General features: G+C 40.7%; 1 protein-coding gene across 1 annotated transcript in view; it reads left to right on the top strand.

The window, feature by feature from the left end:
• Nucleotides 1–17,068, top strand: part of PCOLCE2 (procollagen C-endopeptidase enhancer 2) — a 71,193-nt gene that overhangs the window by 37,462 nt on the left and 16,663 nt on the right. The window contains exons 3-4 of the mRNA XM_030873300.3: nucleotides 7,933–8,188; nucleotides 14,807–14,931. Coding sequence (XP_030729160.1) covers nucleotides 7,933–8,188; nucleotides 14,807–14,931 — 381 coding nt within the window. The remainder of the gene's footprint in view (nucleotides 1–7,932; nucleotides 8,189–14,806; nucleotides 14,932–17,068) is intronic.

Raw genomic sequence — 17,068 nt, forward strand, 5'->3', positions numbered from 1 at the left:
ATCTTCATTGGAGTATAATTGCTTTACAATGGTGTGTTAGTTTCTGCTTTGTAACAAAGTGAATCAGCTATACAGAATGCTCTACATTTAAACCTGACTTTTTCTCCTCCCCCAGGCAAAACCTAAACGAGTAGCTTTTTGCCCAACTGCCTGTCTCCCCATCCTGGCTGGACTTTCCTCAGAGTTCCTGTTGCCCTGGGTGCTGCTTTGTTGTGCCTTCACATTTTTCCCATCTGCATTTTCCCGTGGCAGACTTGAGTGGCCCTGCGGGAGCCACCTTCTCCTCTCTGGTTTTTCCATCTTCACCCTCAGGCTTAGGATGCATGACCAGCTTCTTGTCCATTTCACAGCCAGGTCCATCAGAAGACCCATTTCTTTTCCCATCTCGAGCAGTACCCATGGCTGCTGACTGTCTTCTCACCTTCGCTGCCCAGCCACAGATAAAGGCGTCAGGGGTCATGGTGGTGGTGCCGGAAGAGCCAGTTAGACTTTGCAGGAGCCAATGAATTTACAGCACGTACCTCGGTGACGCCTCTGAATTCACTCTTTTCTGACTGCTTCAAATCGTCTGTCAACTCCCCTCCTATTCACACAGCCTGAGACCGTGTCCGCTTCTTGGTGGCCATATTTCAATGCTGATTCATATGGAACTTATAGGCACCAAAAAACAACAAAGATATCTCCACAGTTGCCTGTCACCGAGCTGCTGGGTCAGGACAACTGGCACGTGTCACTATCCATGTGTCAATCAGGATAATTAACCCAAAGTGTAAAGCTGTACCAAACAACCCCCCAAATCTCAATGGCCTGACACAACAAACGGTTATTTCTTCTATAAATTTATTCATTTTATTTATTTTTGGCTGCATTGGGTCTTCGTTGCTGCACACGGGCTTTCTCTAGTTGCGGCGAGCGGGGGCTACTCTTCATTGCGGTGTACGGGCTTCTCATTGCGGTGGCTTCTCTTGTTGCGGAGCAGGGCTCTAGGTGCATGGGCTTCAGTAGTTGTGACACGTGGGCTCAGTAGTTGTAGTTCTTGAGCTCTAGAGCCCAGGCTCAGTAGTTACGGCACACAGGCTTAGTTGCTCTGCGGCATGTAGGATCTTCCCAGACCAGGGCTCGAACCCGTGTCCTCTGCATTTGCTGGCGGATTCTTAACCACTGCGTCACCAGGGAAGCCCCAAACGGTAATTTCTTTCTTTTTTTTTTTTCTTTATTTTATTCAGGTGTAGTTGATTTACAATGTTAATTTCTGCTGTATAGCAAAGTGATTCAGTTATACATATATATACGTTCTCTTTCGTATTCTTTTCCATTATGGTTTATCACAGGCTATTGAATATAGTTCCCTGTGCTATACAGTCCATCGTTCCCCCACCCCACCTCCCCCTTGGCAACCACAAGTCTGTTCTTTATGTTTGTGAGTCTGAACGAAGGGTAATTTCTTGCTAATGTCACAGTCCAGTGCAGTTGGATGGCTGTCCCGGGCAACTCTCCTTTGAGCATTAGCTCCTGTGTGCCTGTGCCATCTCCTAGAACCTTCCTGTTTCCTCCCTTGAGTCCCCTCCTTAGAGCAAACAGAGAACTCTGAAAGGATTGCGCAGAGGACTTTTATGGCTCGGCCTGGACGTGGGTACCTCACTTCACCTCCATCCCACTGACCAGGACCCAGGCACCTGGCCCCAACCTAAGTGCAGTGCAGGCTGGAGCATGTCAACTTCCTGTGTGCCTGGGGAAAGGAACCGAGATCAGTGAGCATCTCCTCAGCTTCTGCCACCGTCAGGCCATGGGAAACACAGTCGGGTAGAAGTCAGGACACCTGGGCTCTGCCGCTGACTTGCTGGGTGGCTGTAAGTCATCATAACCACTCTGAGCTGTTTCTTCCTTTTCAGAAGGGTGCCACTACTGCTTGCCTCATACCTGTTAGTTAGTTTACATTGTTACATAAACTTATGTGCTAGTAATAGGAGTTGTGGTCTGCACTGTTTTTATAAAATTAAGATTATAAGGATTCCAGTCATTTGTTCAATAACTACCTTTTGAACTCCTGTAATAGCTAAGCATTGAACTAGCTGTGGGCAACCTCTGGTCTCTGGATGGTACATTCTGGTGAAGAGACAGATGATACATAATCTATAAAGAAATAACACGGTTATATGGTCAACATGATCTAAAACAACTGAAGGGCTCGGGAGAGACCCCTCTGGAAAGGTGACACTTGAGCTGACAGTTAAATAATGAGGTAGGTAGAGGCAGACTTGGGAATATCAGGGAGGAGAGTGTGCCGAGCAGAGGGGCCAGACTGTGCAAAGGCCCTGAGGAGGAGAACCAGCTTGGAGGCTTCCTTGAACAGCCAGATTGTTGCGTGACAAGGAAAGATGAGGTCGGAGAGATAGTCAGGGGCCATATCATACAGGACCTTAAACCTCTCATTGCTTCAGTTTCCTTACCTGTAAGTTGCAAAACTGCAAAACTAATATCAACTTCATAGGGTTGCTGTAATTAAGTGGAATAATATATGTCAAGGGCTTAGAAAAATACCGGCACCTTTTATACACTACTTAAGTTTGTGATTATAGGTACAGTGAGGATTTTATTCCTGCCATGCTGGGAAAGCTTTGGACAGTTTTCAGCAGAGGAGTGTGACCTCATCTCCACTGGTTCTCATGGGCTGGGCTTGAGGTAGTTGGGGGTTTCCACCCTCCTTCCAGACATAAGGGTGTAACAGGTTTTTTTTTGGTAAAAACCCTAACCAAAAAAAATATATATATTTTTTCAAAACATCACGTTATTTCCATGAATCAAAATGTATGTCTTATTTTCCTAATGTTTATAAGATTCCATCTTTAAAAAGAGGAGTATTTAAATAGACACAGATGATGGGAATTCCCTGGTGGTCCAGTGGTTAGGATGCCTTACTTCCATTGCAGGGGCCACAGGTTCAATCCCTAGTCGGGGAACTAAGATCTAAGCAACATGGCACTGCCAAGAAAAATAAAATAAATAAATAGAAGAGACACATGAATAAGATCTTGAAGCTTCTGATTTATCCCCCTCTTGAAGCCTAGCCAAATATTTGTGCGTAATTTGTACATACATTTCTCTGGATTACATTTGGAGATGTAAGTGAGTTGACACAGAGCTGCTGTGCCTCTTGAACTTGCTGTAAATAAAATGTGGCCTGCATTTTAGAACATGCTTTCTGAGAGGTCTGTTTGTGGAAGAAGAAAATCTAAGAACATTAAAACGAGGGCTTTTTAAAAAAATCAGACAGGCTGCAGAAACAGATCTTTTTGCTCAAATTAGTAAATGCTGCGTTGGGGGAAGAAAAGATACAGACACACAGGAGCGTTCCCTCTTCTACCGAAATCTATTCCTCCACACAAAAGCAGCTGGCTTCTATGTGCATTTTTTTTTTTTTTTGCAACTGATAGAAATAGATTTACTTTAATAATTTCAAATTGAATATACACATTGATAGCCAATAACACAATTTTAAGTCCTCTGTCATCCGCTCGGTTTATTTATTTTTACATTAATTTAATTAATTTATTTATTTTGGGCTACGGTGGGTCTTCACTGCTGCATGCAGGCTTTCTCCGGCTGTGGCAAGCGGGGGCTACTTTTTAGTTGCGGTGCACGGGCTCCTCACTGCTGTGGCTTCTCTTTCTTGCCTTTGCTCATAGTATCCTGAAAATGCAAATGACCAGCTCAGAATGCAATTCCCCATTCATTCTCTGGCAGCAACCCTGGCATTGGCATCCAGCGACTTGGCATACTTGCCTGTGACCATAAGGACACCCCGCGGGCTGTGGTGTGAGCTGAGGTCACTGTTGCAGTGCTGGGCTTTGGCCCACACAGGACTCGGCTACTGACAGGGAAAATCACAAGCCAAGAATGATTTTTCTACAGGCAGATAATGAATCCCTTGGTCAATAGAATCTCAACAACTCGGTAGCCTTGTCTAATTTGCTACCCCAAAAAAGTACCTTACTTGAGTTTCTGCATTGTTAGCACTTACGGGAGATTTGAGATATAAAGTTTCCCCAAAGATATGTCTTCTATTTTTGGTAAAGAATGACGTAGAAAGGAGAGGGGCCTTCTGGAGTTTTGCTGCTTGGTGGGATATGAAATTAAAACCCAAGAGGCAGAGCCACCCAGAAGGGGCCTCGTCCAGGATTTGTGCAAAGAAGCCGGTGGCCATTTAGCTCTTGATGGATTCATTCATTTAATAAATCTTTATTAGGCACCTCTACTTGGGGCCATGTGCTGTCCAGAAGATGGGGATGCAACAGTGAACAAGGCGGGGGGGGGGGGGATCCTTACCTTCTAGAGCTCCATCTTTCAGGGAAAACGGACGCAAAAACATAACTATGTATTTTGCATGGATACATATACATATATATAAAAGTATTTTGCACGACACAGAAGAAAACTCACTCAATTTGTGACAGTGGTTGCTTCCGAGAAAGGAGGGAGAATGAGGCTATGAATAAGGACAAAGGAAAACTCATTTTATCTGAAATTATGTATTTACTTTTTAAAGGAGACGTTAAAAAATGTGTTGACAGAATGTTAACAATAATCAATTCTGGCTGGTTGGTACCCAGGTGTGTGTTATATTACTCTCTGTTTCGTTCTATATTTTTTTACATCCCTAACAAAGAAAAATCAAGGGTACAGACCATAGATTCTTCAAGTGGAAGGTCATCTTCAGAGAATATGCTTTCCAAAGTCCTTTAGAATCATAATCCAGGAACTCTTAGCAAAGTTCACCTCACAGAGCATCAGACAGTCTTGGTTCCTTATATAAATATGAAGAACAGCTGTTGTGTTACAGCGAAAGGGTTTGATGCAGTGTGCATCTCACTTGCAGTAGAATTTCTCCTTGGCCTTCAGTGTGAGATGGCATTCGTCTGTGGTTCCAATAGACCCACAATGGGTACAGATCTCCCCTGAAACCTTCCTTCCAAAGAGTTTTTGTCCGGGTTGTTGGGTTTTGTGTTGAAAGTTATACAATGTAACCCATTTTCTGCTTCTGATATATTTGTGTCTCATTCTCAGAGAAATTTCAACTTTTCATTGCATCGAGACCAAATAAAGAATGTTGGAGAAGGAAAGATTTATCCCATTGGGAATGAGTATCCAAGGCTTGGATTCCATTTCAACAGCCTGACCACAGTCACCCAGTTTTCTCAGTGTCACAGAACTATGATGAATGAAATGAAACAAGGCTATGGTGCCCCATGTCCCTCCTTGTTGCAGTCGTCCAAAGACTCTAGGACAGCCTCCCTCCTTTCTTGTAAATTTTAGCCCCTGGCTCATGGTCACTGTCTTCAGCACCTTCCTTGTCATCATTCGCAGTAATTTCAATATCTACGCGGATGATCCCCTTGGGTCCTTAGCTTCGTCTCCTCCATCGCTCCTCAGCCACCCACTTCCACTGTCATTGTCCTTGCCTCTACCATGATCTAGGTTGTTACTGCCCTCACCCTACTGAGTCCTGATTTCTATGCTTATAACCCAACTTGGATTCCACGGTCCACCGTTATGGTCATTCTCCTGCCTACGTCCTCTCCCCCACCATAGTCCTCACTTGGCAAACACCCCTCCACCTCGCAACCTCTCCACTCAGCACTGCTTAAATCCAGCTCCAGCTGCTCTGCACCTCCACCCAGGGAGCTGAACGTGGCTGGGGAGAAAAAGAACGCAACCATGCAGAGAGGACTCACTTTTTCTTTCCTTTTGAATGAAGTATAGTTGATGTACAAGATTATATAAGTTACAGGAGTACAACATAGTGATTCACAATTTGTAAAGGTTACACTCCATTTATAGTTATTATAAATTATTAGCTACATTCTCTGTGTTGTACACTCTATCCTGTGGCTTGTTTATTTTGCACATAATAGTTTGTACCTCTTACTCCCCTACCCCTATCTTGCCCTTCCTCCCTGCCCTCTCCCCACTGTGGTTTACTCTCTATATCTGTGAGCCTGTTTCATTTTGTTCACTACTTTGTTGTACTTTTTAGATTCCACATATAAGTGATATCATACAGTATCTGTCTTTCTCTGTCTGACTTACTTCACTTAGCCTATTACTCTCCAAGTCCATCCATGTTGTTGCAAATAGCAACATTTCATTCTTTTTTTATGGCTGAGTAGTATTCCATTGTATTTATATATACCACATCTTTATCCATTCATCTGTTGATGGACACTTAGGTTGCTTCCATATCTTGGCAATTGTAGATAATGCTGTTAAGAGCATTGGGGTGCATGTATCTTTGAATTAGTGTTTAGTTTTTTCAGATATACACCCAGGAGTGGAATTGCTGGGTCATACAGTAGACAGGACTCACTTTTTTTTTTTTTTTTTGCGGTACGCGGGCCTCTCACTGTTGTGGCCTTTCCCGTTGCGGAGCACAGGCTCCGGACGTGCAGGCTCACGGGCCCAGCCGCTCGGCATGTGGGATCTTCCCGGACTGGGGCACGAACCCGCGTCCCCTGTGTCGGCAGGCAGACTCTCAACCACTGCGCCACCAGGGAAGCCCGTGGCATCACATTTTGATCATTTTCTGATCATGGGATAAATAGAGATTGTATGCAACAAAGCAGAACAAAAAACCAAGGCATTCTGCAACAGCTATCTCCGTGAGCATGCTTAAAAATTTAATTGCATTTTTTGCTATCAGCTTCTTAGACTGTGGCTTTAGAGCTTCTGATATTCACACTTAAGATAAGCTTCCAGCAATTAGAATGCAACCATGTCAAAGCCAAAATATCCCTCTTCTTGTGACTACTCTGTTACAGCTTCTACATTGGGTGTGTATGTGGCAAAAAAGGCAAATAACACTGAAACACTTATTATTATTATAGGAAAAAAAATTCATGACATTTACCAGCATGGGGAAGCCATATTTATAAGAAAGCATCTGTTGATCTTTGAGTCTGAGATAGTCTAAGATGAAGCAGTCAGTGTTGCTTGTGTTTTTTTTTTCTTTAATCACTGACCTTTGTCATCTGTAAGCTTTTATGGAATGAAATTCTTATTCTATTGAGTATGAAACAAAGCTGATCAAGACTTTAAACAGCTTGGATGAAGAAATTAAAATTGTGTGAACTGGGAAAGAAATGGGGCTTTTGTAAGAATCCTGCCAAATGCTTTTGTAGCCATTTTCTCTACCTATTCAGGGAACAAGGAGGGAGGAGGAGATTATGGTGAGGAAAGTCTTATGAGAAAGTGAAAACACATCTTTTTCATCAGCGTATTGTGTTTCAAGGCTGCCTGTTATACAAAGTTTTCACCTGGAAAACAAATAAAAACTCAGCGACTTTGAAAAGAGATGATTCACCAATTACTCAATTAATATAATCATTGTAGATATTTGATCTGGATTCTTCAGGACCCAAAGTGGATTATCTGTAAATTAACTGCACAATTGCCAAATCACCCCTTCAGTTTGAACTTCATAGAAACATTCTGTATATTGAGATCGTCCTATTGTATTATTTGTGAAAAATGACATTTCAACTGTTGCTTTGCCAAGCACTATCTCTGAGTGCCATGGTGCTTTGAAATATGCAGATGTGTGCTAAGGTCCAATCAGGACTGGTATTCTTTGTCAGCAATGACTTATCAATTAATAAGACTGATGCAGTATTTTGCAGCTTTGTTGAGACAGACTCCCTAGGAATAAGCTCCTGTACCCCAGAGAATTGTGGAATTTGTCAAAAGAGAACAAATGCTTATCTTTCACTAGGAATGCATTATGGTAGAAAATCGTTTCTGGCCTAGTTCAGAGTTGAGGGAAGAAAAAGCACCATTTTGGGTATTAAACTTTTATCTGCTTATTTTAGTAATTGGCTAGATGTGAAGATTTCAGATGTTTTCATGACACGGTTTTCCACTTGGCCCTTTTCTTGGCAGGTCCCCGAGGGAAAAGTAGTAGTTCTTAATTTCCGATTCATAGACCTGGAGAGTGACAACCTGTGTCGCTATGACTTTGTGGACGTGTACAACGGCCACTCCAATGGCCAACGCATTGGGCGCTTCTGCGGCACGTTCCGGCCCGGAGCTCTTGTGTCCAGTGGCAACAAGATGATGGTGCAGATGATTTCCGATGCCAACACAGCTGGGAATGGCTTCATGGCCATGTTCTCTGCCGCTGAACCAAATGAAAGAGGTATCGTTTCCACATAACAGCAATAATAAGGGCTCACAGTTGTTGAATGCCTCCTGTGTGTCAGGCACTGTTCTAGGCACTTTATATGGATTTACTCATTTAATCTAAAGTTTAAGAGCAATTCTTCTGAAACAGAGGGCTAATAAATACCACCACACCATCAAGAGACCATTAAAAAGTCAGTCTTGGGTCTTCCTTGGTGGTCTACTGGTTAAGACTTCGCCTTCCAATGCAGGCAGTGCAGGTTCAATCCCTGGTTGGGGAGCTAAGATCCCACATGCATTGCGGCCAAAAAACCAAAACATAAAACAGATGCAGTGTAGTAACAAATTTAATAAAGACTTTAAAAATGGTCCACATCCAAAAAAAAAATCTTAAAAAAAAAATCAGTCTTGCCAAGGGAGAGGGAGGGTGGGGGAGGGATGGACTGGGAGTTTGGGGTTAGTAGTTGCAAACTATTACATATAGAATGGATAAACAACAAGGTCCTACTGTACAGCACAGGGAACTATATTCAATATTCTGAGATAAACCATAAAAAAAATCAGTCTTTTTTAAAGCCATATATATTCTTATAAAAATTCAAATGTAGAAATTCATGGAGTAAAAATGTGAAGCCTGCATACAGATATACACATACAGCTATAGAAACATTTCACCCCATTGTAGTCCCCTCTTAGAAATAGCCGTGGCTGGTAGTTCCCATGCCGTCTATATGCACTTACTTATATGTATGTACTTTTGCAATAGTTTTTAAAATATATAAGTAGTATCATACATTCATATTGTTTCACAACTTTTTCTTTACACTTCATACTACGAGTTGGGATCATTCCGTGTCAGTACATGTGCGCTCCCAAGGGTAGAAACCTCTACCCTTGGAAGACAACCACAGTGGTCAACATCTGTTAAACTTACAGCCTTCCGCCTGCAGGCACTCCTAATCTTTTCTTGCTTTGGGCTATAGTGCAACATCGCTGGTTTGAGAGAGCAGCCAGAACATTTGGGAGGAAATCCCAAAGAAGAATTGAGGCACAAAAAATTTAGGTGTAATTCAGCTAAATCTTTGGCTAATGGCTAAACTCTGCATATATGAGGGAGAACTCAATTGGCCTGGTACAAAAGCATCATCTGGAGGTTGAAAAAACAGAGATTACAACTGCTGCCCACTACCAGGGCAACAGACTTTGAGCTTGGGTCTAGCCAAGTTGAATGCCTCCTAGAAAAAAAGTCACTTTTTATAGGAACACAACAGAATCTAGAGACTTTATAATGTATCATTCATAATGTCCAGTATCCAATCATGTGATGAAACCAGGAAAGTGTGTCCATATTCAAGAAAAAAAGCAGTCCATAAAAACTGACCCCAAAATAACCCAGAAGTTACAGTTAGCAGACAAGCACTTTAAAGCAGCTATTATAAATGTTTAAGGATTTAAAGGGAAATATATGTGTAAAAAATAAACAGATTGAGAATCTCAGAAAAGAAACTATATAAAAAAAGAAAATGGTAATACGAGAGCTGAAAGATACAGAACATGTAATTTTTTTTTTTTTTTTGCGGTACGCGGGCCTCTCACTGTTGTGGCCTCTCCCGTTGCGGAGCACAGGCTCCGGACGCGCAGGCTCAGCGGCCATGGCTCACGGGCCCAGCCGCTCCGGGGCATGTGGGATCTTCCCGGACTGGGGTACGAACCCGTGTCCCTTGCATCGGCAGGCGGACTCTCAACCACTGCGCCACCAGGGAAGCCCCGAACATGTAATTTTTTAATTTACCTGATGGGCTTACAAGCAGATTGGAGGTGGTAGAAGAAAAAGGCAGTGGATTTGAATAGAAATGATCCAAGCTGAAGAACCAGGAGGAAAAAGATGAAAGAAAGAGAGCCTCGGAGACCAGTGAGACAATGTCAAGCGGTCTAACGCATGTGTAATATGTGTCCCAAAAGAAAAAGAGAGTGATAATAATGCAGAAAAAATATCTCAAGAAATGATGGCTTGAGGCCACCCAAATTTCGTGAAGAACATCAATTTATAGAGCCAAGAAGATCAGCAAATCCCAAATAAGATAAATAAAAATGAAGCCACACCTAGGCACATCATAATTAAATTACAGAAGTCGAAAGATAAAGAGAAAATCTTAAAATCAATTAGATAAAATCCAAATTACATACAGAAGAACAATGGTATGAAGGATGGCTTTCTTTTAATCAGAAACAATGGAGGCCAGAAGGCAGTGGAACAGCATTTTTAAAGTGCTGGAATACAAGTATCAACCCAGCATTCTACAGCTAGTCTTCAAAAATGAAAGTAAGTCAGAAAGAGGAAAACAAATACCGTATTCGAACACATATATATGGAATCTAAAAAAAAAAAAAAAGGTTCTGAAGAACCTAGGGGCAGGACAGGAATAAAGACGCAGATGTAGAGAATGGACTTGAGGACACAGGGATGGGGAAGGGTGAGCTGGGACGAAGTGAGAGAGTGGCATGGACATATATACACTACCAAATGTAAAATAGGTAGCTAGTGGGAAGCAGCCGCATAGTACAGGGAGATCAGCTCGGTGCTCTGTGACCACCTAGAGGGGTGGGATAGGGAGGCAGGGAGGGAGGGAGACACAAGAGGGAGGAGTTATGGGGATGTATGTATATGTATAGCTGATTCACTTTGTTATACAGCAGAAACTAATGCACCATTGTAATTATACTCCAATAAAGATGTTAAAAAAATAGAATAATAGTAATGGTAAAAAAAATGAAATAAAGACATTTTCAGATAAACAGCTGCATCACAAGAAGTATTTAAGGAAGTTTCTCAAGTTGAAGGGAAGTGGCCCCACAGGGTAACTCAAAGGTAATGGAAGGATTGAAGGCCACTGGAAATGGTAAATATAGAAGGCTATATTCCATTTTCTTCTCTAATTTCTTTACATGTGTCTGTTCAAAACAAAGCAAACAAAAAACGTTACCACTCTATTGTGGCAAGCGTAATGTATGACATAATATATATGACAACAATTGAACAAAGGATGGAGGAGCAAATGGAAATATACAGTACGTGAAGAAATACACCGTTAAATCTAAATACGCTGTCCTTGGAGAACCCATTAAAAATGCACATATTTTAGCTAAAAGCCAGAAGATTAAAATAGAATACCAGAATTATTGAACAGCCCAAAGAAGGCAGGAAAGGAAGAGCAGAGGGAACAAGAGAAAGGTGTGACAAATAGAACAAAATAGTAATTGGCACACTGTCCAAACATGTCAATAAATACATTAAAGGTAGAGGATTAAATACTCTAATTAGAAGACAGTAATTATTAGAATGGGTTCAAAAGCAGAGCCCAACCATAATTGTCTAAAAGAAAGCACTAGAAATACAAAGACAAAATAGGTTCAACATAAAAGGATGGAAAAATACGTACCATGCAAACTTCATTAAAATCAAAACTAATGCTTATAAAAGGCAATGTTACAAAGATGAATAGGCAACCTACAGAACAGGAGCAAATATTTGCAAAACCACCTCATAAAGGATTTGTATTCAAAATATATAAAGAACTCAACAGTACAAAGATAAAGATCCCCATGAATATAAAAATGGGCAAATACTTGAACAGATACTTTCCAGAAGAAGATATATGAATGACTCATAAGTACATGAACAACTGTTCGGTGTCATTACTTAACAGGGAAATGCAAATTAAAACCACAGTGAGATACCACTGTGGTTTTACATACCAGCCGGGTTGGCTAAAATAACTGACCGCACTAAATGGTGGCAAGGATGTGATGCAACCAAAGTGCTCATCCCTTGAGATGTAAAAAATGCTACAACCGCTTGGGGAAAAAATTTTGGTAGTTTCTTATGAAGTTAAACATCTACATCTACTCTTGGCCCAGCAATTGCATTCCTGGATATTTATGCAAGAGAAATGAAAATACATGTCCCCAAAGAGATTTATACAAAAATGTTCATAGCAGCGTTATTCGCAGAAGCCCAGACTGGAAGCAAGCCAAATGAATATCAGCAGGAGAATACGTGAACAAACTCTGGTTTCCATACCCCAGAATACTACTTAGCAACGTCAGGGAACAAACTACTAATCCACACAGCAACATGAATGTATCTCGGAAATTGTACTAAGCAAGAGAAGTCAGACGCAGAAGAGGACACACCGTATAATTCCATGTATATGAAGCTCTAGAATAAAACTAATATAAGGTGAAATTTTTTAGAAAAATGGCGTGAAGAGCCAGCAGACTGACTGACAAGGGATACAGGAATTTTGTGGGAAATGATTCTATTATAATCATAGGAGTGTGGCTCACACGGGCAGATTCATTTTTCAAATTTTTACAGCTAAGACTTGTGCATTTCAGAGTATTGAATTTACCTCCCCCAAACCTGTAAAATGATAATAATAATAATAATAATGCAGGTGGTGAGCATTGGGTAGTGATGTTGATAGAATAGTAAAATGATGATAATTGTTGAAATTGGATGATGCATACATAGAGATTCATTACATTGTTCTGTTTACTTTGTATATGCTTGAAATTTTCCATGAATTAAAAGTTACAGATGGACTTCCCTGGTGGTGCAGTGGTTAAGAATCCGCCTGCCAATGCAGGGGACACGGGTTCGAGCCCTGGTCCGGGAAGATCCCGCATGCCGCAGAGCAACTAAGCCCGTGCACCACAACTACTGAGCCTGAGCTCTAGAGCCCGTGCGCCACAACTACTGAGCCCATGTGCCACAACTACTGAAGCCCTCATGCCTAGAGCCCGTGCTCCGCAACAAGAGTAGCGCAATGAGAAGCCTGCGCACCGCAACGAAGAGTAGCCCCCGTTCGCCACAACTAGAGAAAGCCCCTGTGCACCAACGAGGACCCAACACAGCCAAAAATAAATAAATAAATATATATTTTTTAAAAGTTACAGAAATTACTCCAGGCTCAATTTTTATAACACACTGTCTTAAATTTAGAGACTTCTTTTAAGAATGATTACCTTCTGTGTCACAGAAATATTTTTAGTAAAGTATATTAATTCCTTTCAGTGTTTCTTTGTTCGTTAAGTCCCAGTAAAATTAAATGTAAAACTTGTATTAAAATGTCTTTCTAAAATTATTTCTGTGAACCTTTTTGTATTCGGTTGACCAAAAAGTTCATTTGGTTTTTTCCGTAAGATGCTACAGGAAAAACCCAAATGAACTTTTTGGCCAACGCAATACATATGCATAGAGATTGGTCTGAAATGATGTTTGTCACATGTTCATTGTGGTTAGTGGGATTTGAGGTAATCTTACCCCGAATTTAATTTTAATTTTTTTCCCCCCACCAGTGAAGAAACAGCTTTACTAGGAGTCTAGGCGTATTTGGGAAACCCAGTTCAGTCCCAGAGAAGTGAGGCTAATATCGGCACAGAGCAGGAATCTAACACTGCAGAATTTTCTCTTGAAGACCAAGTGTGAAACTAAACCTCCATCTTAATATCCTAACAATCAGAAGTGCTGCTGAGTTTAGCTGTGGTGAAACTTCTGGAAGCTCCTAGTGAAATAATGAGACTTGTGCGTAAAGGGAGAACCTCCAGCACTGCTGAGTCTGAGCTCTACATGAGGTTATGGGTCTGGGGTGGGAGGAATAGAGGAAAAGGCAAGGGGATGGTCTCATCCCCACACAAGACCATCTCAGTGTGCAGGTGAGGGAGGAACCATGGGTCTGGGGACAGAGGGCAGCAGAGGGACACTGGCTGACGAAGCACAGTCCCTGTCATAACGCACAGGGCCTGTGCTGTCTGGTGTGAGGGCACCTCCAGCAGGTCCCGGTAACACCCGGTGGCACCCCTTCCTGAGGCCCCTGGGAGAGAGCCTTCCTGGTTCTGTTCTGAGTTCATTCAGAGCAGAACTGCTCATGCCTGGCGGCAAGTCCAGGGTCATGGTTAGCTGCGCGGGATGGAGCGGCCCCCCTGTTAGTCCGGGAGACTTCTCTGGAGCAGTCACTTTCTCAGACCAAGAGGGAGCTCGCCCAACAGAGGCCCAATCTAGAAATCACTCCCACCTTCTTTAATGCTTTTCTGTATTGCTGAAAATTTATAAACATGTATTGTTTTTACAAACAAAATTATTCTTAAAAATTGTGAAAGATGTATAGTATAAAAAGTTTTCTAGGAATGAGAGTTGTCTATAACAGCTAATTCAGATTTTGTCCGTGGACATGGACAAAAATATTATTAGTAAATAATACCCCTGCCTTGAGAGTTCTAATGAGCCTGCATGATTTCTGAATGAGTGCATGCCCAAATGTTTTGTCTCGTCCAAAAAAATGGGAAAAAGGAAGGAAGCTATGGCCCTGATTTCACTCCTTCTCTCTCTTGTGCTGATATGATATGTCATGTAACCTAGAGATCATTGTGTGTGTGTGTGTGTGTGTGTGTGTGTGTGTGTGTGTGTGAGGGAGGGGGGTGGGTTTAGAGGAAACTAACCATTTTTTTAAGAGAAAATTTAAAAGCATCTGTCATTGTCTTTATTATAGTATCAATATTCCAAATTCCTAATTTCCCCATGGCTGCATTGCCATAAACTTGGATTTTCTTTTTTCATTTTTAATAACTTCAGGGGATCAGTATTGTGGAGGACTCCTTGAAAGACCTTCCGGCTCTTTTAAAACCCCCAACTGGCCAGACCGTGATTACCCTGCAGGAGTTACTTGTGTGTGGCACATTGTAGCCCCAAAGAATCAGGTAAGATTCCCTGAAAACATGAAGAAAGTATGCATGTGTGAATTGGTGTGAACTGTTAAAGATACAGGGTGAGGAAGACCCCCTGGACACAGTATTTCTTCATGCAAAGGCCCAGGTTCAAATTGCCTTTGTGCCATTTGACTTGCAAAGTCACGGATTTAATTTCCTATTATAGAATTGTAATTTTCAAAACAGGTTTTGCAATACAGATGGTCTGCAAATTCCACATGAGATTGTTTAACCCTGTGGAAGATGTTGTAAGCATGGGGTTATAAGCAGCAGTGACTAACCATGGGAGCATAACAAATCCCCAAGTACATGTGCACCTCAGGTTACCATTTGCTCACAGAGCATTATGTCCTGAAAATGGCCCTCTTAGAGACCAAATCAGAAACAGCCTGAGTGCTTCACTTCAACAAAGCCAATGCAAGCATACCACATCATCTTTTCTAAGAACATCTTTTCTAAGAATGGTCTGATGAGAAAACTGGTGGTGTGTGTTTTTTTCTTTTTTTGGTTGCTGTTTAAAATAAAATTTGTGTAGTTCCCCACAAATAACTTTATTCATTGCTCTAAAACAATCAACAGAGAAGTTTTCCATTGTTTATTAGTATGTGGTTATATGAATTTTTACCCTTTTTGGGGACCACTTTCAGATATTAATCACAGTGTTGAACTTAGCATGAGAATAGACCAAGCTTACATTGTGGAATTCTGAAAATAACTTTAAAAAAAATTGTTATTATTACAAAACATTACAGACTTAAATCAAAACACTGTATGGTGAGCATTATAATACTGTTAAAAAAACTTTTCTAAATTGATCTTTTGTATTGCTTAACAAATATTATTTGACATATATTCATTTCTTTAGTGGAAAATTATTCAGGTAAATATACCCTGCAAGTTAGTGAGTTGAGTATACACACACACACACACACACACACACACACACACACACTTCACACACTTTGATCATAATCCTAAAATTCAGTTTTATTTTTAAGATGAAAAATGTTCATTTATTTGATAATGAAAGATTCTATATATCTATTAAACATTTTATAGTTTAAAATAAATTTAAAAATTAAATTTCTCAAACGTTTAAGCCATTATGTAATTCTTGAGATAGTATTGATCATTTTTCTCTCTGTGTCATTTGTAAATATGTTAGATTAAATAATTTGAATTTAATTATACTCACAGATTACAATTTAGCATCTTTTCCCCATTGTTTTTCTCTTGGATTATTTAAATTTAAATTTGGGTTTTATCTTTTTATATGACTTTTGGCTTCAGCCAGCTGAGTTTTTAATCATGGTTGTAGTGTCTGAAATCACTGGAAACTGTCCAAATGAGAAAAATAATATGAGAAAGTTAAGTCCTAAGTAATTTCTATGTAAATCTATGGGTATTTTCTTCTATTAAAGACTTACTTTTTAAAAAATTATAACTTTCCCCTTTACCCTCCTATTTATTTACTTATTTTTATTTTCTCTTCAAAAGTTCTGTGACTATTTTCTAAGTAGAAAAAGTTCAGCCAATTTTTTAATAACCTAGAACACATTTTATTATTAACCGCTAAGGAGTTACAGGACCCAAAGAGGAAATATTTTAATATAACTTAAAGCAGTGTTAAGTATGAATAAGCAATTATTCACCCATCACTGGTGCTGACTTTTTAAAAGTGGATAAATATGTGGATAAGTGGCAGTGATGTTCAAAGCCACATTTTACCTCTGTGTCTCTCTGTGGTACCATTGCTGTTATCACCTTCACCCACATTACTGTGTCTAAGTCTTTGCTAGCTAACAACTAGTAACAGTGTGCCTGTCCTAACAGGAGTTAATGCCTATTATATTCCATAAGCAGCAAGGAGTGTTGCCTGCCCACCTGCCGTCCAGCAAGAGTGGGGACCAGCTCTCTGGGTGCCATGGGTATTTATGAACCCAGTGAGACTTCCTCTGACTCACAGGTTGGAGGGAGTCTTGAAAAATCTGCTTATGAGGGGAATGATTGCTCGTATATCAAAACTTCTTATTGATTCGAATAATTTAGGACACTATTACTGGTACCAGTGCAAAAAAAAATTAAGAAATACTTCAGAAATCTAACACTGACTTTGTGTATCCATGCT

This window comes from Globicephala melas, chromosome 4 (genome assembly GCF_963455315.2).
Source record: "Globicephala melas chromosome 4, mGloMel1.2, whole genome shotgun sequence".
Lineage (NCBI taxonomy): Eukaryota > Metazoa > Chordata > Mammalia > Artiodactyla > Delphinidae > Globicephala > Globicephala melas.